This window comes from Babesia bovis, chromosome 2 (genome assembly GCF_000165395.2).
Source record: "Babesia bovis T2Bo chromosome 2, whole genome shotgun sequence".
Lineage (NCBI taxonomy): Eukaryota > Apicomplexa > Aconoidasida > Piroplasmida > Babesiidae > Babesia > Babesia bovis.
Genome location: NC_010574.1, coordinates 1,384,066 through 1,404,345, shown reverse-complemented (window position 1 = coordinate 1,404,345; position 20,280 = coordinate 1,384,066). Strand labels below are relative to the sequence as shown.

Here is a 20,280-nt window from a genome sequence, read left to right as displayed (position 1 = left end):
GACTTTAAGAATCATATAACACACACAATAACACCATTAATCTCATAACAAATATCAAGCAGCAATTTCCAACATGGGAACCAACGGAATGAACATGTCAGCAGCATCACCACTGGGATGCTGCAAACCGAAAGATGAAAGAAGAAATGTAACACCGGTCTTTAGGCAGCAGTATATCAACGATAATGGAAAAATGAAATTGACAATGCCACTGTCACCACTACACTACATCACATCATCAAACTACTACGCAAACGATCACAGAATGCCAATACAACATAATCCATGGGAACAAGCACACGTAGTACAACAAATGCCATACCCAGTAGCATATGAACAGCAAGTGTCCAACACAGGATCTAAACAAACAGGAGAAAACTACTACGTATACAACAATGAACCTGTCGGAAATAAAAGGATGACAACACCAAGTATGCATATCATGACACAGACACAGTATAGACAACAGTCGGCACAAGTACATAATGAGAATAGTATAATCAAACAAGAATCATACAAAAACGTTACAACGCAGTGCCAAAAGATAGAACCCACTGAAGTCCTACAAATGCTAACCAAAATAGAAGAACGTATTATTAACATTGAGTCGACCTGTAAGCAAAATGCGGATAAATTGGATACTTTGGTATCAATTCTTGAGAATGTGAAAGTCGAACAAGAAATGGAAACACAAACAATGATAAGTAGTTCACATACAGAGAGTATACCACTTGACCAAGAAATTGCACTAGATACCATGCAAAGTAAAATATCACAGGGGTCACAAACTGTGTCAAATGGTTCTATCAACAGCAAAATGAATTCACAAGATAGCTACAAATGCTTTGATACACCAATGCCATCATTTAATCAACAACAACAAGATGAATATGGATCAAAGGTGTTCGATGTATCACAAGAATTGAAAAAATCTAATGATATGATAGAACGCTTTCTGTCAGGTGGTAGTGCTACATTAGATGATAACAGAAGTATCAGCCTCCAACATGAAAGCATGGAACTCTCAATGTTATCAGAAAATAAGGAACCCGAAGTAACAATGAAACAAGAATATGAACATCTAACAGATACATATCAAAAATATGCAAGTTCAGAAAGCCTAAACTGCAGTGTCAAACCCATTGTAACCACAGCGTCAATGATACCAGATGAATGCAGAAAGAGCAATGCACTTGACAACCTGGGAAGGAGATTCCAAATGTTAATGCACTCATTGGAACAAAGTGCCAAGGAAGCAGCTAAACACAATGTGAGCTTGCAAATTAGAGAACCTGGTGATGCCCAGAAATCTGCCAATAATGTGGAACACAAGGAAAGACAAATGCTGGCACTAGAAGAAGAGGTAAACAATACGAACCAGGATTTCAATCCACAAAAGGCTCTATCAAATGAAAGATACTATGACGGTACATTAGTAATCCCAGGAAGCCAACAGATGGCACTTCAGGAACAAGCAAGTAGAGACCAGTCACTAGTCATCCCAGGTAGCCAACAAATGGCACTTCAGGAGCAAGCAAGTAGAGACCAGTCACTAGTCATCCCAGGTAGCCAACAAATGGCACTTCAGGAGCAAGCAAGTAGAGACCAGTCACTAGTCATCCCAGGTAGCCAACAAATGGCACTTCAGGAACAGCAGAGTAGGGACCAGTCACTAGTCATCCCAGGTAGCCAACAGATGGCACTTCAGGAACAGCAGAGTAGGGACCAGTCACTAGTCATCCCAGGTAGCCAACAGATGGCACTTCAGGAACAAGCAAGTAGGGACCAGTCACTAGTCATCCCAGGTAGCCAACAAATGGCACTTAATGAACCAAACAGCCTAGATGATACCTTAGCGATTGGTGGTGAGCAGCAAATGGCTCTCGCAGATGAAGAATTTGAAGATGGTACGTTGGCTATACCCGGCGATCAGCAGGTGGCGGTCACAGAACAAGATTATGGAGCCCAAGAAGAACGACTAGTAGTTGAACACTACCCATCAAGAAGTTCAGGAATTAGCAAACAAAGTAACATGTCAAATGTCATGAGAGCAGCATTCCTACCAAAAACAAGCACAGAAAGCATCTCCGTTTCAGTGATGCAAGAAGATGAAGATCAAAATATGCTAGAACGTATAGACTCAATACCCTAAAAGTGTGATCTTAGCACATTGTCTATGTCACCGCATCAATGCCCTTTGGCACAGATGCTAGTAAACCCTCCCATTTACTGTCAAAAGCATCAACGGAAACCAAAGCGTCACGAAGCATCAGCAGGTCTATGCTAGACAATGCATGGAGGTTGTCCTCAGCAAATACATATGCAGTGTTCAGAATGCCACCGCGGTCGTCAAACAAACCAGAACGAACCTAACAACATTATAATATACCAATAATAGAACTAACCAGTAGTAAGAATAATAATGAAAAGTCACGTACATCCTTACTAGGCCGGACAATACCGTCCTTAACAACCTCTGGAGGAAGAGCTGGAATATCAATGTGACCAACCAATGAGGAGCATGACGCTTCACCTTCAGTAGATTGTTTCACAGATAGCAGTAACTCAGATAAAACACGAACGTCAGATGGTACCTCAGCACCAGGATCCTTAAGTAATGCACGAGCAGCACGTGAAGCTTCATTGAAGTAATTAGGACACATAGCCTGAACGGAAACTAAAGCTAACAAAAAGTTTGTACGATCAGGTGATGCACCAATGCCCTCCCGAAGCAACGTGGCAGCATTGCGAGCTAAAGATGGAAGCTCATAACCCAAGTAAGTAATAGCCTGCAAAAATGATGTAGCCTTTATCATCACAGCACGAGCTATACTTGGAGACATGGCATTCTCCCGTAATAATGATAAAGTAGACTCTAGAAAGTGCTCAAGGCGACGGAGAATTAACTTCTGTACACCCACTCGAGATTCCGGGATGCTAGGCAATAGTTTGCCCAACGCATAGGCCTTTTCAGGGTCCAATACACAACTAGGATGCCTGCGAATAATAAAGACTAGAATAGCAACATACATAGCACCGAGATCGCGTTCAACCGCATCTATCACCTCTGAAGGACAACCATTCAACATGGGAGCTAACGTCAGAATACGATGCTGAGCCTTACCACCAAGCTTCTCAAAATGCTTAGCACCTTTTTTAACTAATAAAGAAAGTAGCTCCACAGTAGAAGGAGATAGATCAATAGAAAATATGCAACGCTTAATCACAGATAGTGGGATATCTACCTCACCAGTGTTAATCGCATGAAGAAGCTCAGACATCTCACGATCCGATAACTGAGCTAACGTAATAGCCATCTTGTAAGAAGGACCGTAAGGAGTAGCCCTAGGATCTAGAAAACTGGAAACACTACAACATGCCAGAAGCTCGTCCTTTATAGCTTGGGGAGTATTAGGATCACAAGATAAATACTTCAGTAAACAAACAGCACCCTGCTCCGATGGCAAAGAGTATTGGTTCTTAATCATCTCACAAAGTAACCTGTTGAAACCTGGGTGCACAATACCAGCATCGTTTAATGACATGGCCAAACCAGAGGCATGTCGCATTATAATAGTAGAAGCAGGAAGGTGAGAAAACAACATAGCCAAACGATGTAAAACTTCCTTACGAATAGATGAATGAAAACGGAATCCCATAGCCATCAAGTTTATCTCACCCTGAGTTAAATCAGTCAAATAACCATTCAATAATACACTACCAATATACGCATTTAACTTGTCGTAAGACTCCCAACCGTTAAGCAGGTGATTCATACGAAGTACACTCAAAGCCCAAGTAAACCATGGTATTGTAGAACGCTGTCGCACAGTGTAAAAAAGCTTGGTATCATTAGCTAAACGAAGTAATACAGCATTGACGAGGACCCCAAGGCGAGCTCGATCTTCATCCATCTGTAACTTACGCACTAATTGGACTATCAACGACATGTAAGGATAAGGTGAAAATATGTCCATTCGACATAGCTGGTCAAAGCAAGACTCCAAACCATCCAAATTGATAGTGTTGATTATACGCTCAACTATAGAAGAAAGGTTACGACGCGCTGAACGTTGTGGTGAGTTAATAAAAACAGCTTGATCAAGACTATTGAATCCCTTGTTGTACAGTGATGGAGGAGAATGTGGAGTGTACGGCGGACGATCAACCAATTGGTTCTCCCAGACGGTTATACGAGTACCATGGTAATGAGATAATGAAACGGGAACTATACCAAGCTCATTGCGACAGTCTAGAACTACACTGACCTATAGAAATATTAGCAAAGTATAAGCCCTAAAAACATACCAAGTGTGGCTCTCCAGGACCACGGCGAAATGTGGATAAAACTGTACCACGAGCATTGCGATAAGGCCCTGAAACCAGGTAAACATGCTGGCCGGTGTTATACAACGGTCCTTGCGCACGAACATTGCGCCTGTGAGTGTATAGAGTACGCTGTATACCAAACGCAGGGCTGTTAGATAACACCAAGTGATGCTCGCCACCAGGCTCAGTGGAAGGTGCTAGCAATAACGGATCGTCAAGCAATGACTTTGCATTGGTACGAGTAACGCGAGTTCCAGGAGTTGATAAACTAGATAAGAAATTAGTATGACCTGAGGATATCAAGTAACTGTTGGCAATCTGAAACACATATACATAGAAGAGCAGCCAAAGCCGCATCCTTCGTCAAAAAAACACCAACACATGTGCTAGTTGTTACTGCATTAATCAACAAACATAGTAATTTTAACCGAATGACGTGGAATCCTAAAGGGTCAATAGCAGTAACCCACCGGTAGACATCAGTACACACTTTATTAAAATGGGCGGAAGTAAACATAGGCACAGCAAAGATAAATTGTATTTGTTACACAGTGAACTAGATAGCTCATTAAACCCAAAAATAAACGCAAGACCAGGGGAACTTCTACCACTCGATTCCTGCGCATTAACCCTGCAACCATTCAAATCGCCAGTATGTACCACCCAGGGACATGTATTTGAAGATAGCGCAATTAGAAGCTATATAGAAAAACATGGGACCAATCCAGTCACGGGAGAACCGCTATCGCAAGATGAACTGATACCATTAATCTTCACAAGGGATGATGACAATGAACTACAATGCCCACTGTCATATAAAAGGTTTACACCAAGCTCACACGTAGTTGTAGTAAAGACTTCAGGATATGTCTACGCCTACGCAACACTAAAAGAAGTATCGGCTAAGCAGCCTGGATGTGCCATGCAAGATCCAATGACAGGTATAGTGAAACCACGATATAATTATGTAAACATAGGTGAAACTTTTAGCAAAAAGGATCTGATAACAATACAAGACCCACATAATACAGAGCTACGTAAAATCGCAAATTTCAAGCATATCAGCACTACCTTCAATAACACGGAACAATCCAAAAGTGAAATTAGAGGAAATGCCCTTTATCGCAATACTCTTGACAAATTCGATGGTGCAACGGATATCATAGAAAACCATGCCAAGCTGTTCAAGAAACCACAAATTGATACCTTAGCGGATAGACCCAAACACGCAAGGTTCACAACAAGTGGACAAGCATCAAGCTTTACATGTACAACAATAGAACCTACTTACGGCACGCAGTATAGACCCATGACAGTCTTTGAAGTGAGGGAACCACTATACGATATGGTCAAGAAGCAGAAATTGAAAGCATATGTAAAAATAGTTACCAGTGATGGAGATATTAACCTGATGCTACACTCAGATAGAGTGCCAATGACATGCGATAACTTTCTACAGCATTGCGAAGATGGATACTATGATAATACAATATTCCATAGATGCGTGCCAAACTTCATGATACAAGGAGGTGATCCCACAGGTACAGGCAGTGGAGGTGAAAGTGCCTTCTACACCAGAGCACAAAAAAATAACCCAAATGAAGTAGTGCCTAAATATTTTAAGGACGAATTTGATAATACACTGTTCCATGTGGGAGCCGGGGTACTCTCCATGGCCAATAAAGGGAAACATACCAACGGATCACAGTTCTTCATCACATTCAATACCTGTGATCACCTAGATAACAGACATACAGTATTCGGTAAAGTAGTAGGAGGCACAGATATACTGAAGAAATGGGAAAAACTGAAAATAGATGATGATGAACGGCCACTCAAACCACCAAAACTAATAAAAACAGTGATCTATTCAAACCCATTCGATACTGTACAAAAACAACTGCAAGAACAGAAAGAACAAGAGGAAGTTAATAAGAAACGTAGCCTATCCAGCACTACACGTAACTGGATCATACACCCGACGTTACAGAACACTAGTAACCAAGTCAACTCAAGTGAAGAAGTAGGATATCTACTGAATAAACGAATAAAAACAGATAAAAAGAAAGAATAGATGCAACTGGCTGTATGTATATAATTGTAATATTGAGAACCAATTCATAGTAGACAGTGATCAATGAACAGGCCGGCCGGAAATATTCTCACTAGCACGGCGCTTCGGATTTGCAATTGGTTGGTCAAATCCCCACATAAATAAACATAAAGCAGCTAAATTCTGCAATAAACCAGGCATTGAAAAGAAAAATGACATCCCAGGCCTGGAGAAGTGGTGAGGGTCAAGCACAACGTCAGGTATACCCGCTATATGCATCTGCAATGATGTAGGGAAACCAAAACTCAAGTTTCCAGAAGTTTCAATACGTTCCCTAACGTGCGCAGGTAAACGGGCCAATATACCCGTACGCTTAACGTACTCCTGATATAAACCCGGACGCATACGGTAGTACCTAGTACGGTTACCATAAGATTTTGACGAACTATCAGCTCCAGATGTACGAACAATGGAGTATTTAGATGCCACAGAATGCCATTGTAACACAGGAGCTTGAGATGTCGAACGAGGACCCTTGCGATCGTTGACTATAAGACCCGACAGACTATCCTTGCCACCATAAGCCGGGTCCATGTATATACCACCGTAGTAAAACATAGAGCGTAATAGTACAGGGTCCATAGGAAGCTTGTGTAGTAAGCTTGACGTAAGCTCATTGAAGAAACGACGAGTAGTACCAACAGTGTCCTTCATAAAGGGAACCTTGCCACGCTTAAACACGTTGTCAAACTCGTGAGATAACAGAGTTTGGAATTTACCAGTACCATTGCGCTCACGCAATTTACATAGTTCCTCGAAGTAATGGTCAAAAGATTCGAGACGCTGAGCACGACGCTCAACACAAAGCGGTAAGAGCTTACTGCCACTGGTACCATACGCAAAAAGCTCACCATTACTCAAAACCAATGATCCCAACTCATATAGTGCCTTACGAGGTATATCCAAAGTGTTAGGGGTGTAACGACCGTCATGAATAGAAGCCTTGGGATATACACCACCAATGTCACAAAGACCTGGGATGGTTACATATGATGAACAGACATCACCCTTCAAACTATCACGAGCTTTGTGATTAACAAAAGTGTAACCGAGAGATGGATACAGCTCACTCACCAAGCTACGACGTAACTCAAATAAACGATTCACAACTGCTGGGTCAAATTTATACAATAAACGATCCTCACAAATCTCACAAAAAACAATAGATACACCATTGTTCAAACTCCAGCCAGAACATGCTGTACAATCACTACTTACCGCATTCTTTATCGTGAACAGACCTGTAATAGCACGCTCAAGACGGTTCTGCAAAGTTATCTGACGGTCACCGTAACGGTCCAAGCGAGGGTTAGACGCAGCTTCCTGGCGTTCGCCCAGAGTACCAACGCAAGATAATTGAGGAATGCCGTCATCACTCATAACCATAGTAGTACGTAAATCAATAGAGCTCCTGGTATAATTGTGAATGTCCTGTGATAAGGATTTCACAGGTGATCCTAGGGTACGCTGGTGACCAGCGGGAACGTCGCAATGGTAATTGCCAAAGATGCACTTTGGGTTGTAAGGAGTTGCTGCACTTGACATTGCACCACGTACTAGATTAAATGGAGGTAAATCCGCAGCCGAAAATGAGGTGTTTACGACAGTAGTATTATCAAGTAGGCAACCTGTTTCCTGATCTAGACCAGTGAAAGGGCCAGAAGTAACAGTTTCAGCACGCTCAGTATCTGCTATGTCAACTGGTATCTCAGTTAACTCGGCACTATTCTCACTTTTCTTGTCAATAGGGTGTTCCACAGGCACCGAGGCATCATCCATCTCAATATCACTGGAGCCATCCATAATACCAACGTCCTCAACATCCATATCTTCAACATCATCACCAGGATCTTTAGTGGCATTCACAAAACGTTGGATGCGAGATTCATAAGCAGCATATGAAGAGTTACACGCCCATTCATGCGATAAATGCGTGTCGTTGATTAAACCAAAGACCAGGTTGCCATGGTCAATCTTATATGAAGAATCCATGTAAAAGGGAACACTACGACGCCACAGCAAATTACGCTTGTCCTTTACTTCTCCCGGGTCATCAGCAGGAACACCAACATTAGGACATAGTAATTCATCTATGCCATCAGGAGTTGTACGTGGACATAGTATGTCGTCAGCGGTTATAACAACATCAGGATGTTGCGAATCATACGAGGAATCACTATCACTAGATGATTCTTCCTCAGTATCGGTATAAGAAGGAGACTCCTCCAAAGCGTCCTCAGCACGGTGGCGGCGGGGCTTGTTACTGGCAATGCCACGCTCACGCTTGTCCAATAAACCAAAAAAGTCATGCCAAACCTTTAAATAATTCATATTCAAGTAACAAAAATCTGGAATCTCAGGGTAAGCATAATGACGAATACCAGGATATGATAATAAACCAAAATTAAACACATCTTCCTGGTCTATAAAGCCTACCGTTGAGACCATTTCATCGATTATACGTATGTTAATTGAACGAATAATGCCCATATCAAATTGAGGAAATGATTGCTGAGCTAACAGCATTTCCTCAAATAACGAACGTAAACGCGCTCGGTACTCATTGCCACGAGCTTCATAACGAGATTCCGATATTAGGAACTCATACAACATCGGTAAAACCGCAGTCTCCACCATGGTGAAGCAATAATGGAATTATATACTATATAGACAGTGTGTGACGCAAAGCATGCCACCCAAATACGTGATCCACATAAGATATATAATCTATAATTTCGAAAAATAACAATTAAAGTAAAAATTTTAAAACGAACTCAACGAAAAAGCATTTCCTGTGGAACGAAGGCTGTTGTCCTCCTCTGCCTTGAGCATCTCAGCAATACGTACCAAGTCGCCAGGAGATTGAGATACCTTCAAAAGACCCCAAAGCTGAACGAATGCATGGTTCAAATACTCCTCACTAACACCAAACTTGCACGTATTCTGAAGAACATTCAAGAAACGCTCAACACTGTGAAGCATCTGATAGTACTCAGCATGCTCAGTAATCAAAACCATGCTCTGAGCAGTTACAATGCCATCAAATTGAATAGGACCGGGATTAATAAACAGATCCTCAACCAACCATTTCTTACGAGCCATAGATAGTTTCCTAAAAGCCTTACTCTTTAGGCTTACAGTGGAACTAGGAACCATAGGCAATTCACCCTTCTTAAAGTCGTTCAAAGATATAGGAGTCATTATATTGGGTTCAACCTTCATCAAGCAAGTCAATGGAACAGCATACATCTTCCATGCCTCAATCTCACCGCATAAACCACGAATCGAACAGCAAACACCAGTCAAACCACTCTCCGCAGCTATGGAAGCGACGTGACCATAAGCAAAAGCTAGACTGCAATCAAATTCTGATGGTGTACAGCAACGACCCTGGTAACCGAAATAATGAGTTACAGCAGCATAGTTGCCCTTGTAAGCACCCGTAGCCTTGCGCAAATTCAACTCCTCCTTTACCATCTTAGACAACATAATCTCAATGTCCAAACGCTCCAATGCAACCTCCATGTCAAAGTTCAACACCTCCTTACGAATATACAATGGTAACGAACCGAAAACACCCAAACTCCAAGGAGTCATCTTGTTTATCCATTCACTAGATTGTGGCTCAGACTTATCATAATTCAGGAAACTGTCAACAGCCTCCCGACGCTTATTAGCAGCACTGGCCTCCATCAAAACAGAACGCAGCTCCATTAACATAGACTTGGTATTGGGAAGGTGAAGAATCAAGTGGTCAGGAATCAATACCGTACCATAGTTCTTACCCATAGCAGCACGCTTGCAAACAGCATCAGCAATGTCACGAACAACATCAAACAAAGTCTTGTCAGCAGAACCATACTCCTCAGCAATGATTATCACATTGGGATGAGTCTGAAGAGCACACTCAAGCACCTCCAAACTGGGATAACGACCCAAAATCTTTACAAAATGCCAATATTTCGGCATGCTAACAGCATCAGTCAGTACATTGCCAACCAATGAAGCGTATAACTGAGCGTTAGAATCAAAACCAACACAACTCTCAATCAAGGGACCTGCAAGACTGTTAGAACCAGCAACAGGCACACCAATGACACAAATCGAACTCTGCTGACTCAAGAAGTATTCAGTTAATAAAGCACCCTGAGTCATGGCAAACTCGTCACCTAATATAATCAAAGCGTTCAATCCCAATTGAGTGCATGTCTCCAATGCAAGAGACCAGTTCTTAGGTTCCTGGAAATACTGCACACGAGAACGATGAATCATATCCAAACCACCCTGGTTACGGAAAGTGTCAAAGTCACTTGAAGTCAACTCAATGTAGTTACCCTCAATCAGACCTAGAGCTCCGTGAAAAGCAACACAACTGCCACCAATAATCGACATGCGCTCGTGAATACCCCAAATCACATTCAAAACACCCGGAGCCTGCTTGGACAACAGCACAACACCAACACGAAGACCCTGTGTTGCCTTGTTAAGATTAGTTCGGTCACCAGAATAGTGACCAACGACCTCATGTAAGCTAAAGTGGCTTCTACGAGTCATATACGGGTAATTCAATGCAACCTGGTCGCGAGTGTACGAATCGTTGCTATGGACCTCCTTGAAGTTCCTCATACGAGCACGAGGGTCGTGACAAAGCATAGGAATAGGTGGACGCCACTCAAGACGACTGAGCTGTAAGGGACTCATGCATTCCAAATTACGATGTAATAGGAATCGAGATTTCTCAGCAGGAGCTTCCTTAAACGAACCAATCAAATCCTCAACCTGGGGATCGGAAATACTGAAGCAACGCTGATAGTCACTGTTAAATAGCTGTATGGGACCCGGAGAGCGATACAAGTCGTTGTAAGCCCAGATTTCACGTACCTTCTCAAAGGTCTTGAATAGCTTGCCATCGAGGTTCAACAGTGTCTTGCGAATTGCAGGAGCACGCTTGCCCCCTAAGTTGATCATATGCATCAAATGCAAAAATGGAACACCCAAGGGGATCCATTCCGAAATTGGAGCCTTCAAATCACGAATTACAGACATGTAACCGTTACGCTTAGCACTGATCAAAACACCAGCGTTGTAACCCAATGAGTAACAGTAGGCACCATCAAAGTCAGATGGCATGGCACACCTACCCTCGTAACCGAAGTAATGAGTCATGAAACGTAATGAACTCAAATGACTCAACTTGCGCTCAGCAATGCGAGCCTCAACCAACATTAATAAAAGACGCTCAGTGGCAATTTTGGCCAACATCACGTAACCAGTGGCCTCACGGTCCATCAGTAACTGCTCACGAATGGTGTCAGGAAGGATCTCCCACGTGGCACGACTTTTCGTCAAACATGATGGATCAAGGTGAGTTATAGGCCCTTTAGCCTGGACTAGAATCTCATTCAATTCAGATATCAAAACGTTAATCTCGGGAATGAATTCAATCAAACCCTCAGGAATCAATACCACACCATACGGCTTGCCCATCTGGTAACGCTTCTCCATAAGATCAACAATGTAATCCACAATCATAGATAAAGACTGCTGCTTACTCTGGGCCTCTTCACCAATCAATACAATATTAGGGTGGGTCTGCATACCACACTCCAAAGCCAAATGGGATGCCGAACGACCCATAACACGAATAAAGTGATAAGTGTACTGAGTGCTACTGGCATCGGTACATAAATTACCAATCAACTCAGAATATGTACGAGCAGCAGTGTCAAAACCAAAGCTGACCTCAATATTATGAGATTGGACGTCACCATCCACAGTCTTCGGAATACCAATCACACAGCAACGCTTACGCAACACAGGACGCCCGTCAGAACTGTCACAACCAAAACGATAAGCCATATGGTTTGCCAATAAAGCAGCATTGCTGTTAGAACCATCACCACCAACAATAATCAAACCGTCCAAATCCAAATCGTTCACTGCCTCAACAACACGGTCCAGATCCTCAGGACCGTTAATCCTACCACGACCACTCAAAAACATGTTAAAACCACCCATGTTGCGGAAATTGTCCATAACTTCAGGAGTCACAACTTCATGATGACGACCAAATAAACCATCAAGGCCACCATGAAAACCTATTAACTGCGATTGAGTATTACGTAAATAAAGATAGTCAAAAACACCAGCAATTACATTGTGACCACCAGGAGCGGGACCACCACTCAAAACCATACCAATCTTTATGATAGGGTGAGATGTAACAGAAGTAGCCAACATCTGAGGAGCAACTGAAACCATCTTGTTGTGAGCAATGTGACTCAATACAGATGATAACTCATCAAAATCACGCAACTCCTCACCACTTTCATCGTGCTCGTCCAATAAGTGGAAATCATACTGTAACAGCGTAGGCAACTCAACGTCACGGTTACGGTAAAGACCCTGACAAACACTCTTGGATATGTAACATGAGTTTACACGCTTTATACGGTCACCTGAATATACGTCACATGGTAAACTAAAAAACTAACCATCTTTCTTATTAACAAATGGATTTATTGGGTAAGAAAACTCAGCAGTGTTGTGCTTGATACCAGGCAAAGAAGTAAAACTATCGTGATCAGGCTGACGAGTTGCACATCGACGAAATGTGTTGAAACTTTTGTTCAACTGGTAACGCTTACGACGTCTCTCAAAGTCATCGTCAACAAAGTCCCTCATGTCCAACTCAACACTAGATGCAGGAGATTGACAAGATTTGTCTCCGCAAATCGATTCCGCACTTACCATCCTTACCATACGCATATCTCCATCCTCACCTAAAACAAAAAATGTACTCAAGAATAACAAGAGAGACACTAGTTTGGTGCATAACATAGATGACTAATACATAAGAAAAACAGATGCAAAAATAAGCATGATGACAAAAATAACTATATATGAAACAGAATTAAAAACAATACATGTCTCAATCGATATTATAACATACCAGAACCACGGCCAACCTTCTCTTCCATCATCATGATTAGTCAATACAGAAGTATACAAAGGAGTATAGCGATTAAGGTAACAGTTGGATTACTAAAATATGAGATGTATAGCGGTAATGGAGATTTGTAGAATCTGATTAGATCACACGATTTACACGAGTAATTAGCACCCGACCAAAACAATAATAACTGGGGATAAAATAAAACAGCATATCAACAAGTAAAGTAACAAAATGTCAACTAATATATTCCAAGCAATTATTTAATGTATAAAACGGTATGCAGTACACTGCAAATCATATCACACAACCTATTATTATACACAACAAATATAAGCAAAAATGCGGTATGCAGCAGTAATCTATGCCATGTTCAATTGTGTATAAGCATATTAGCATGCAGTTTATAATGTGTATGTCTAAGTGACTCAACAGTGGACATTTGTAAGAAAACTGCAACACGTATGGAAGGTTGCACACCTGACAATATGACATTGGAATAACTGAGTTTTTAACACACACAGCACTCTCTCCAAAATTCAACATAAATAATCGATACTAAAAAGTCAAAACAGATATATGACTTCCATATAGTAATGGTGTTGTAGCGTGGCATGCCTCGAGCACTGTATTAATACCCCAAGTATTAATCAACGACACTGCTTATCTTTTTTGTGTTAACATGCACAATGGCGCAGGTCCCCTTCTTAGTTATAGTCGGCCCATCGGGTGTTGGTAAAACCACCCTGTACAAGATGCTTCTTGAGGAATTCCAAGGATTCTTCGAACTTAGCGTTAGCTGTACTACCAGAAAGATCAGACCACATGAAATAGACGGAGTTAACTATTATTTCATCACAGAAGAAAAATTCAATCAGATGAAAGATGAAGAAGCCTTCCTAGAATGCGCCACCTACGTAGGCAACCAATATGGAACTCCCTGCTCCGAAATAACGCGCATCCAATCAAAAGGCAAAGTACCTTTGTTGGAAATAGAAGTTTGTGGTTTCCAAAAAATCAAATCGTTGGGAATACCACTATACAGCGTATTTGTAAGCACAAGTGATATAGATGCTCTCAGAAAGAGACTTGTAAGAAGAGGATCCGATGAAGAACAAACCGTAGATAAAAGAATTGGAAGAGCAGTTGAAGAAATAGCGGAAGCAAAGCACGCTGGATTCAGTATGATATTGTACAATGATGTACTAGAAGTTGCATACAAGCAACTTAGGGAACAAATAATAAAATGGTATGGACTCAAAAGTGAGCAATGAGCACACGTGGTGTGCAAATCAGAATTTCAAAATTACTAGACTTCAAATGTCGGTCCCACAAGGTTTGTGACCTAGGGAATCTTGTTAAATTATATATCTAATCCTCTTATAACTATAAGGTGCGATGTGTTCAGGTCATGCATGATTTCATGAAGTGTCAGCACGATCCTTAAGATCCTGTCCAACACCAGACGAACTGTAACGCTCAGCACGCAACTGAGTTATATATAACTCCACAAGATAAAACATACCTTTGCTTGTTGTTGGTTAAAGTACGCGCGAATTAGTGACAACGTTCCGTAACCAACACCAACAATTAATACGGATGCTGCAACAGCACCTATACGACGGAAAGTATTACCTGATTGATATTGATAACTGTGAAGATCAACTTCACGAGCTGCCATGTCCTGAAAACTTAAGTCCAAAGCACTATCGGACCACAAATCACTATAAGATGCATTATAATAGTTACTGGTGCCATACCTGTTGTCGAGTAACTCCATGCTTCCGGCAAATGGCTCATCATTTGTACTGGCACACCTCAAAGAATTGACGTGCCTTCTACCATTCTTATGAAGTAATACCCGTGATGGGTTACTTCTGTCAGTGGCTTTCAATTCTAAAGGGAAAACTAAACGTTGATGCCCATTTGGTAAAACAGATACGTAGGCGCAAGACGGAATCCTATGACCATACACATACAACTCAATATAAACCAACAAAAAAGAATAACGTAATGCTAATGTAAAACGCATCTTCGATGCGCAATTACATATGACCAAAAAAGGCGTTGAAATATTCACACATCTCCACAAGAAGACTCCAACACACCAGATAATTAACAATATACAACAAAAACAATGCTTATGCAGTTAAAAAAACTAAGAGTATATAAAAGAATACTCAAGTTCGAAAAACGTAGCGGATTCTTATCAATCGGTGTGCCAAGCCTATTCGTCCTATTTGGTGTACTCGTAGCCGGTACCGTCATAGTAGACAAACAACTAGAGTGTAAATACGCACGAGCAAGTAGCATATCTAAAAGAGAATTAACCTTAAAAGAAGAACATGATGAAATGCAAAAGATGCTTGCAAAAGTTACGCCAGTAGACAAATTAGACAACTCTATACCGCTGCCTAAAACAGATGACTAACATGCCAACCTCAAACTTCAATATACGAGTACAAACTGTTGATGCTCATGACACTTATACCCAATTCAGAGCATTTGCAGGTAAATATTATTGTATGTGACCTAATGTTCACAGGAATTGTAGAAAGTATAGAAATGGTAAAAAATGAAGCAACAAACAATACTTGGAAGGGAAAACGTGTAATAGGTAAACTATTTGGATATTTTAGATCATATATAGGCATAACCGAAAACACGCAGGTGGCCGTTAACGATGTTATCACCAAACATCCATTAACAAGGATCGCAATATTACCGGAAGAAACAAAATGCAATACCCAAAACATAGTCTCAATTCTCATTCCACTCACTAGGGCACTTATTTGTAAGTGGATGTCCTGCAGATTAAATAAATCAATAGGTGAAAATATCTACATGAGAACTGTGGGAAATGAAATCGTAGTACTAATTGCCAGTTCATTAGTAAGTAAACGCTAAGAATGCCACATCTGCCCTCAGGATTCAGTAATACCTTATCTGCAATGGTTACTCATTAAGAATAACAAGGTTATAGTCTACCTTCCACCGTCAGAGGTAGGTGCAATGTAACAACCAAACCGCAGTGCACATTATCATTACAGATAGAATTAGACCAACACAAGGCCACAGAAGAAGACTACAAACATAAATTCTTTAGCCATGCGGTATTTAAACCCATGATATCGAAAAGTTAGTGGTATCAATATGAATACAGAAGCACACAGTCATTGTCAAGCGGCTCAATATAGACATGCTGTATGAAAACGTCCTTAAATTGACAGAAGGAATAGGTGCAAGTGCTATTGCCATCCTACCAGGAGTAACTCAAGCGTTCAAAACGGAAGAAGTTAAACTTAATAGACAAGTGTTATTAGCAGGAGGGATGGGATGCCGTATTGTATGGCACCAACAGCTGGAACAAGTTGACCCTTGCGAAGCAAAATGCCTCTACAACAAAGCATGTTCATTAGGATTTTTCAACTTTGATGAAATGCTTAAAGCACATTGTATAGATGGAATTGTATTACATGCCCTCCTGGAAACTGTCAAAAGAGCAATACAAAATAACATATATACAGAAATATAAACATAAAATGTTAATGTGCAGATATATATTAGTCTTATCACCCATATAATCAGTACCTTCTGGGCAAATGTGACGTGCCTATGGGGAATAGAAACCTTTTTTTAGCGAAAAGGATAATATATCTAATTAAAAACAGAATGATGTAACCAGAAATGATCGTGCTGGAACATATTAGCACGCTCTTCGGCTCTGCTGATGCAGAAGCTCAACAAAGAGCGTATGTCAACATAGACATGAAATAATATCACAACAGAAACGAATTCCTAGTAAAATGGCAGCAAAGTGTTGAAGCGTGGCAAGAAGCACACATGATACTTAATGGAAGTTTCAGCTTAGAAGTATGTGCACCTATTTTAATGACATTAACCATGTAGGCAAAATTAATCGCAGCACAAACAATAAGAACAAAGCTTATGTATGATTTCTATCAACTTCCACAAGATTCTGTACAAAAACTATGTGAAGCACTAATGAACTACTTATCGGATCCGGCGCTGCCGTAAGTTTGCAATTAATACCCATATTATAACGCAGTAATAATATAGCCTCTACAATATGCCTTGCAATATGTGATCTGGCCATACAATCAGCTGAAGCATGGGCTTCGCCATTGGATTACTTTATAGAATGTTATAAAAGAGGTTCTATCAGTATTAAAATACTCTTGACTTTGGCAGAAAATTTAGCAGAAGAAGCGGCAAACAAAAGAATCATTGTGGCGCCAAATATAAAGGCCAAACTAATACAAAATATGAAAAACGATTATACAAAGCTTTTGGACTTGCTAATTCAAATCAGAGCTTTGGGAAATAATATAGAAACTACCACTGCCATATTCAAATGCTGGCATAATTGGAGGAAGCTGGACAATTTTGCAGCCAATGCAGAAGCGTGTAACATATTTATCAACGATTGCCTCCAAATTGTAAACCAAACAAATAAAAGAAGTGAACATGGAATATGTGATGAAACATACGAAGCCGCCGTAGATTGCATGGCTGATGTCCTCTATGAAGTCTCGGAACTAACAGAAAAAATACGTGCAGAAGGTGAAGCATCAGGAGAATCATACCAATTTTTTAAACAAACTAAACAAGATTTGCAACCAGTAGTGAAATCGTGTTTTGAACTATGTGTTTCAGATCGTTTTCGTACATTTCTTATCGAAGCGTTCAGCACAAATGATAGGGTTACCCTGGGATGTTTGTCAAACTTGGTTGTCGCAGTGCTAGATGCACTTGAAATGTCATTGACAGACCCACCTGTAGAGTTGGTGAAACTGCTAAAGCTGGCCATCAACTTTCTGGAATTGCCATACTGCTTGGTGTTCCAAGGGCTTACACAAGCTGACGAACCAAATACAATAAACTGTTTCTCACCCTATTACAATCGCATGAGTGTTCGCGAACATCTTGCAAAAGTTGTAAAAACGTGTAACGTGGCAGATCTAAATCCAATAGAAGAAGAAACAAGCATATATGCACGACGCGTGATAGGTCTCTTGCACGATATACTATACTCACAGTCGCCCAAATCACAAACAAGCAAAGATATGTGCGCACAGCTAGTAGAAGTGATACTACTAATCGCAATACGACCAGGAATTACAGGAGAAGCAGATAATACCGAGTATGAAAACTACGTGAATGAAGTGTACGATCTAATGCCAATGACCGCAAGGGTAATGCAAACGGATGAGCTGTTCGAAACCGTAAAGAAAATGACAGTTGATAATACTACAATGTCAAATTCACATCATGGATTGGATGCTTGCTTCAGATCCTTAGGAGCCATTGTAGCAACACTGGATGTGCGAAAACTCTCAAAACATAACATCGCAGCTGTGGCTTCTGTTGTAGAGGGTATTGAAACTCTTTTAAGGGGGAATATACCCACAGCACCTGTGGAATTCTATTGCTGGCAGTCAGCTATACTGTTTCTCAAGGATATAAAACGAGTGTTAATGTATGATGAAACGGAAATCATTGTACAACGAACAATGGGTCTTCTGTGTGGAGCATACGTCGCAGCACTTGGGAGTGACACGACACATGGTAAAGAAATTGAAAGCACGCTTGTCAACAGCATATCTGCAGTATGCTGTCATATACGCCTAGGAAGGTTACGCAATTGGGAACCTATACTACAAAATCTAGGGCTATGCATACGAAAAGCGGAGCAAAATTACAAATATAGCATTATATTGATAGAAGGCACAGCCAACGCCATCAGTGACCTGCCAGCCGAAACTATACGTACCATAGTACAGCAAATGAGCGATATGTGGCTAGGTAAGCTCGAAGCAGTAATAAGAAACGAGCTGGCAATATCTGTTAAGGAATTGAAAATGTTAGTTAATAAACTCTGCTCACTTATTAAAAATATAAGGGAAAAGAACATATTACAACAACTGATATGTGAAAGGATAACACCACTATTGTGCAAACTGCTAGAAATCTATCTAAACGATGCAGATGCAGTGGAACAAATTTGTAGATGCCTTAAGCATGTAGCAAAAAGTATAGGAATTGATTTTGCCGTATGCGCACAACAACTGGTCATCACAGTTGGAAGTGTTGCAAAACAGCGCATGTGGAGCACATATCTATATCTAGTAGAGTGGCTATACACCCTTTTGGTACAATCACAAACAGAGCAGGTCAAAGTAAAGCAACTATATTACTTACTCACTGAATTGACACTTAACATACTCGCAAACAAAGGATACCAAATACAATTAATCGAAGAACCACAAGAGATAGTAGACGACTTCTTTGGATTGCAGGCAAGGTTCATCAAAAACGCACCGGAATGTTTTGATAATGATCTTGTGTTCCGTAGCATTTTAGCTTCTAGCGTCATGTGCTTCAACATACCACAACCGCATTGTGTATTCGAATTCTGGATAGCTATACTGGAATCAGATATTATACTAACCAGATTCAAATCTATAGCGATTGAAGTACTGCCTAACTGTGTGGAAGCGGTTTTTGAAGTACTAGCAACAGGATGCAGAGAATCAGTAGAACGATGTGTAGAAGATTTTGTCGATGCACTAGTTAGGTCGCTCGGTAACGAGGCGTCGGAACTGCTTCAACGAGGAATTGGGAAGCTACCTATAGCAGTAATACCAAACGAAAGACAAAAAAACATCATGGTACAAATGTTATTGTCACACAAAAAGAGCGACGCAATATACGAACTGCACAAACTTTGCCGCCAAGTAGTCATGCGAAATCGTGCATCGTGAAAATAAAACAATGTAGTTTACAAAATACACAACTGTTACTAATGTTTGTGTAAAGATATATAATATGCTCGACTATTGCATGGATATACACAAGGCAAGAA

At 40.8% G+C, this 20,280-nt stretch overlaps 10 protein-coding genes across 10 annotated transcripts; 6 read left to right on the top strand and 4 right to left on the bottom strand.

Moving 5' to 3' along the window:
• The first annotated feature begins 43 nt into the window (after positions 1-43).
• BBOV_II006210 (uncharacterized protein) lies at positions 44-2,162 on the top strand. The gene has a single exon (XM_001610089.2). It carries the CDS (start codon positions 74-76, stop codon positions 2,150-2,152), a length of 2,079 nt encoding a protein of 692 aa, XP_001610139.1. The 5' UTR covers positions 44-73; the 3' UTR covers positions 2,153-2,162.
• A 2-nt stretch (positions 2,163-2,164) lies between these two features.
• Positions 2,165-4,706, bottom strand: BBOV_II006200 (uncharacterized protein). The gene is made up of 4 exons (XM_001610088.2): positions 4,309-4,706; positions 3,031-4,268; positions 2,406-2,997; positions 2,165-2,369 (listed from the first exon to the last, which is right to left on the bottom strand). The coding sequence occupies exons 1-4, from the start codon at positions 4,684-4,686 to the stop codon at positions 2,175-2,177; spliced, it is 2,403 nt and encodes an 800-aa protein (XP_001610138.1). The 5' UTR covers positions 4,687-4,706; the 3' UTR covers positions 2,165-2,174.
• Positions 4,707-4,821: 115 nt separating this feature from the next.
• Positions 4,822-6,642, top strand: BBOV_II006190 (Cyclophilin type peptidyl-prolyl cis-trans isomerase/CLD family protein). The gene is made up of 3 exons (XM_051767139.1): positions 4,822-5,270; positions 5,307-6,522; positions 6,559-6,642. The coding sequence occupies exons 1-2, from the start codon at positions 4,829-4,831 to the stop codon at positions 6,401-6,403; spliced, it is 1,539 nt and encodes a 512-aa protein (XP_051623195.1). The 5' UTR covers positions 4,822-4,828; the 3' UTR covers positions 6,404-6,522; positions 6,559-6,642.
• Positions 6,443-9,093, bottom strand: BBOV_II006180 (putative integral membrane protein). Its single transcript, XM_001610086.2, has one exon. The coding sequence runs from the start codon at positions 9,077-9,079 to the stop codon at positions 6,464-6,466; it is 2,616 nt and encodes an 871-aa protein (XP_001610136.1). The 5' UTR covers positions 9,080-9,093; the 3' UTR covers positions 6,443-6,463.
• Positions 9,094-9,178: 85 nt separating this feature from the next.
• Positions 9,179-13,506, bottom strand: BBOV_II006170 (Phosphofructokinase family protein). Its single transcript, XM_001610085.2, has 3 exons — positions 13,395-13,506; positions 12,937-13,224; positions 9,179-12,900 (listed from the first exon to the last, which is right to left on the bottom strand). The coding sequence occupies exons 1-3, from the start codon at positions 13,426-13,428 to the stop codon at positions 9,206-9,208; spliced, it is 4,017 nt and encodes a 1,338-aa protein (XP_001610135.2). The 5' UTR covers positions 13,429-13,506; the 3' UTR covers positions 9,179-9,205.
• Positions 13,507-13,955: 449 nt separating this feature from the next.
• BBOV_II006160 (putative guanylate kinase) lies at positions 13,956-14,711 on the top strand. Its single transcript, XM_001610084.2, has one exon. It carries the CDS (start codon positions 14,084-14,086, stop codon positions 14,666-14,668), a length of 585 nt encoding a protein of 194 aa, XP_001610134.1. The 5' UTR covers positions 13,956-14,083; the 3' UTR covers positions 14,669-14,711.
• An 81-nt stretch (positions 14,712-14,792) lies between these two features.
• On the bottom strand, positions 14,793-15,439 carry BBOV_II006155 (putative integral membrane protein). Its single transcript, XM_051766994.1, has 3 exons — positions 15,155-15,439; positions 14,920-15,118; positions 14,793-14,884 (listed from the first exon to the last, which is right to left on the bottom strand). Exons 1-3 carry the CDS (start codon positions 15,424-15,426, stop codon positions 14,816-14,818), a joined length of 540 nt encoding a protein of 179 aa, XP_051623806.1. The 5' UTR covers positions 15,427-15,439; the 3' UTR covers positions 14,793-14,815.
• A 92-nt stretch (positions 15,440-15,531) lies between these two features.
• BBOV_II006150 (uncharacterized protein) lies at positions 15,532-15,825 on the top strand (the record flags this gene model as incomplete). The annotated part of the gene is made up of 1 exon (XM_001610083.1): positions 15,532-15,825. The coding sequence occupies one exon, from the start codon at positions 15,532-15,534 to the stop codon at positions 15,823-15,825; it is 294 nt and encodes a 97-aa protein (XP_001610133.1).
• BBOV_II006140 (uncharacterized protein) lies at positions 15,813-16,936 on the top strand. The gene is made up of 7 exons (XM_051767524.1): positions 15,813-15,905; positions 15,940-16,011; positions 16,045-16,188; positions 16,225-16,286; positions 16,323-16,397; positions 16,445-16,532; positions 16,568-16,936. Exons 1-7 carry the CDS (start codon positions 15,818-15,820, stop codon positions 16,927-16,929), a joined length of 891 nt encoding a protein of 296 aa, XP_051623194.1. The 5' UTR covers positions 15,813-15,817; the 3' UTR covers positions 16,930-16,936.
• Positions 16,937-17,075: 139 nt separating this feature from the next.
• On the top strand, positions 17,076-20,252 carry BBOV_II006130 (uncharacterized protein). The gene is made up of 4 exons (XM_001610081.2): positions 17,076-17,146; positions 17,183-17,267; positions 17,304-17,428; positions 17,464-20,252. Exons 1-4 carry the CDS (start codon positions 17,082-17,084, stop codon positions 20,177-20,179), a joined length of 2,991 nt encoding a protein of 996 aa, XP_001610131.2. The 5' UTR covers positions 17,076-17,081; the 3' UTR covers positions 20,180-20,252.
• The last annotated feature ends 28 nt before the right edge of the window (positions 20,253-20,280 follow it).

What these genes read in the sequence shown, in the direction of transcription:
- BBOV_II006210 (XM_001610089.2), top strand. Translation starts at nt 74, where the DNA reads ATGGGAACCAACGGAATGAACATGTCAGCAGCATCACCACTGGGATGC.
- BBOV_II006140 (XM_051767524.1), top strand. Translation starts at nt 15,818, where the DNA reads ATGACTAACATGCCAACCTCAAACTTCAATATACGAGTACAAACTGTT. An exon ending in TACTAATTGCCAGTTCATTA is followed by an intron (nt 16,287 to 16,322) that starts GTAAGTAAACGC and finishes ATCTGCCCTCAG; the next exon opens with GATTCAGTAATACCTTATCT. An exon ending in TAAACCCATGATATCGAAAA is followed by an intron (nt 16,533 to 16,567) that starts GTTAGTGGTATC and finishes AGAAGCACACAG; the next exon opens with TCATTGTCAAGCGGCTCAAT.
- BBOV_II006155 (XM_051766994.1), bottom strand. Translation starts at nt 15,426, where the DNA reads ATGCGTTTTACATTAGCATTACGTTATTCTTTTTTGTTGGTTTATATT. An exon ending in ATGGAGTTACTCGACAACAG is followed by an intron (nt 15,119 to 15,154) that starts GTATGGCACCAG and finishes TGCATCTTATAG; the next exon opens with TGATTTGTGGTCCGATAGTG. An exon ending in TTAACCAACAACAAGCAAAG is followed by an intron (nt 14,885 to 14,919) that starts GTATGTTTTATC and finishes TATATAACTCAG; the next exon opens with TTGCGTGCTGAGCGTTACAG.
- BBOV_II006190 (XM_051767139.1), top strand. Translation starts at nt 4,829, where the DNA reads ATGGGCGGAAGTAAACATAGGCACAGCAAAGATAAATTGTATTTGTTA. An exon ending in CATGCAAGATCCAATGACAG is followed by an intron (nt 5,271 to 5,306) that starts GTATAGTGAAAC and finishes ATGTAAACATAG; the next exon opens with GTGAAACTTTTAGCAAAAAG.
- BBOV_II006200 (XM_001610088.2), bottom strand. Translation starts at nt 4,686, where the DNA reads ATGCGGCTTTGGCTGCTCTTCTATGTATATGTGTTTCAGATTGCCAAC. An exon ending in GTCCTGGAGAGCCACACTTG is followed by an intron (nt 4,269 to 4,308) that starts GTATGTTTTTAG and finishes ATATTTCTATAG; the next exon opens with GTCAGTGTAGTTCTAGACTG. An exon ending in GAACGCGATCTCGGTGCTAT is followed by an intron (nt 2,998 to 3,030) that starts GTATGTTGCTAT and finishes TATTATTCGCAG; the next exon opens with GCATCCTAGTTGTGTATTGG.
- BBOV_II006180 (XM_001610086.2), bottom strand. Translation starts at nt 9,079, where the DNA reads ATGGTGGAGACTGCGGTTTTACCGATGTTGTATGAGTTCCTAATATCG.
- BBOV_II006160 (XM_001610084.2), top strand. Translation starts at nt 14,084, where the DNA reads ATGGCGCAGGTCCCCTTCTTAGTTATAGTCGGCCCATCGGGTGTTGGT.
- BBOV_II006130 (XM_001610081.2), top strand. Translation starts at nt 17,082, where the DNA reads ATGATCGTGCTGGAACATATTAGCACGCTCTTCGGCTCTGCTGATGCA. An exon ending in GCAGAAGCTCAACAAAGAGC is followed by an intron (nt 17,147 to 17,182) that starts GTATGTCAACAT and finishes ATATCACAACAG; the next exon opens with AAACGAATTCCTAGTAAAAT. An exon ending in TTATCGGATCCGGCGCTGCC is followed by an intron (nt 17,429 to 17,463) that starts GTAAGTTTGCAA and finishes ATTATAACGCAG; the next exon opens with TAATAATATAGCCTCTACAA.
- BBOV_II006170 (XM_001610085.2), bottom strand. Translation starts at nt 13,428, where the DNA reads ATGATGATGGAAGAGAAGGTTGGCCGTGGTTCTG. An exon ending in GAAGGTTGGCCGTGGTTCTG is followed by an intron (nt 13,225 to 13,394) that starts GTATGTTATAAT and finishes TTTTTGTTTTAG; the next exon opens with GTGAGGATGGAGATATGCGT. An exon ending in ATTTGTTAATAAGAAAGATG is followed by an intron (nt 12,901 to 12,936) that starts GTTAGTTTTTTA and finishes ACGTATATTCAG; the next exon opens with GTGACCGTATAAAGCGTGTA.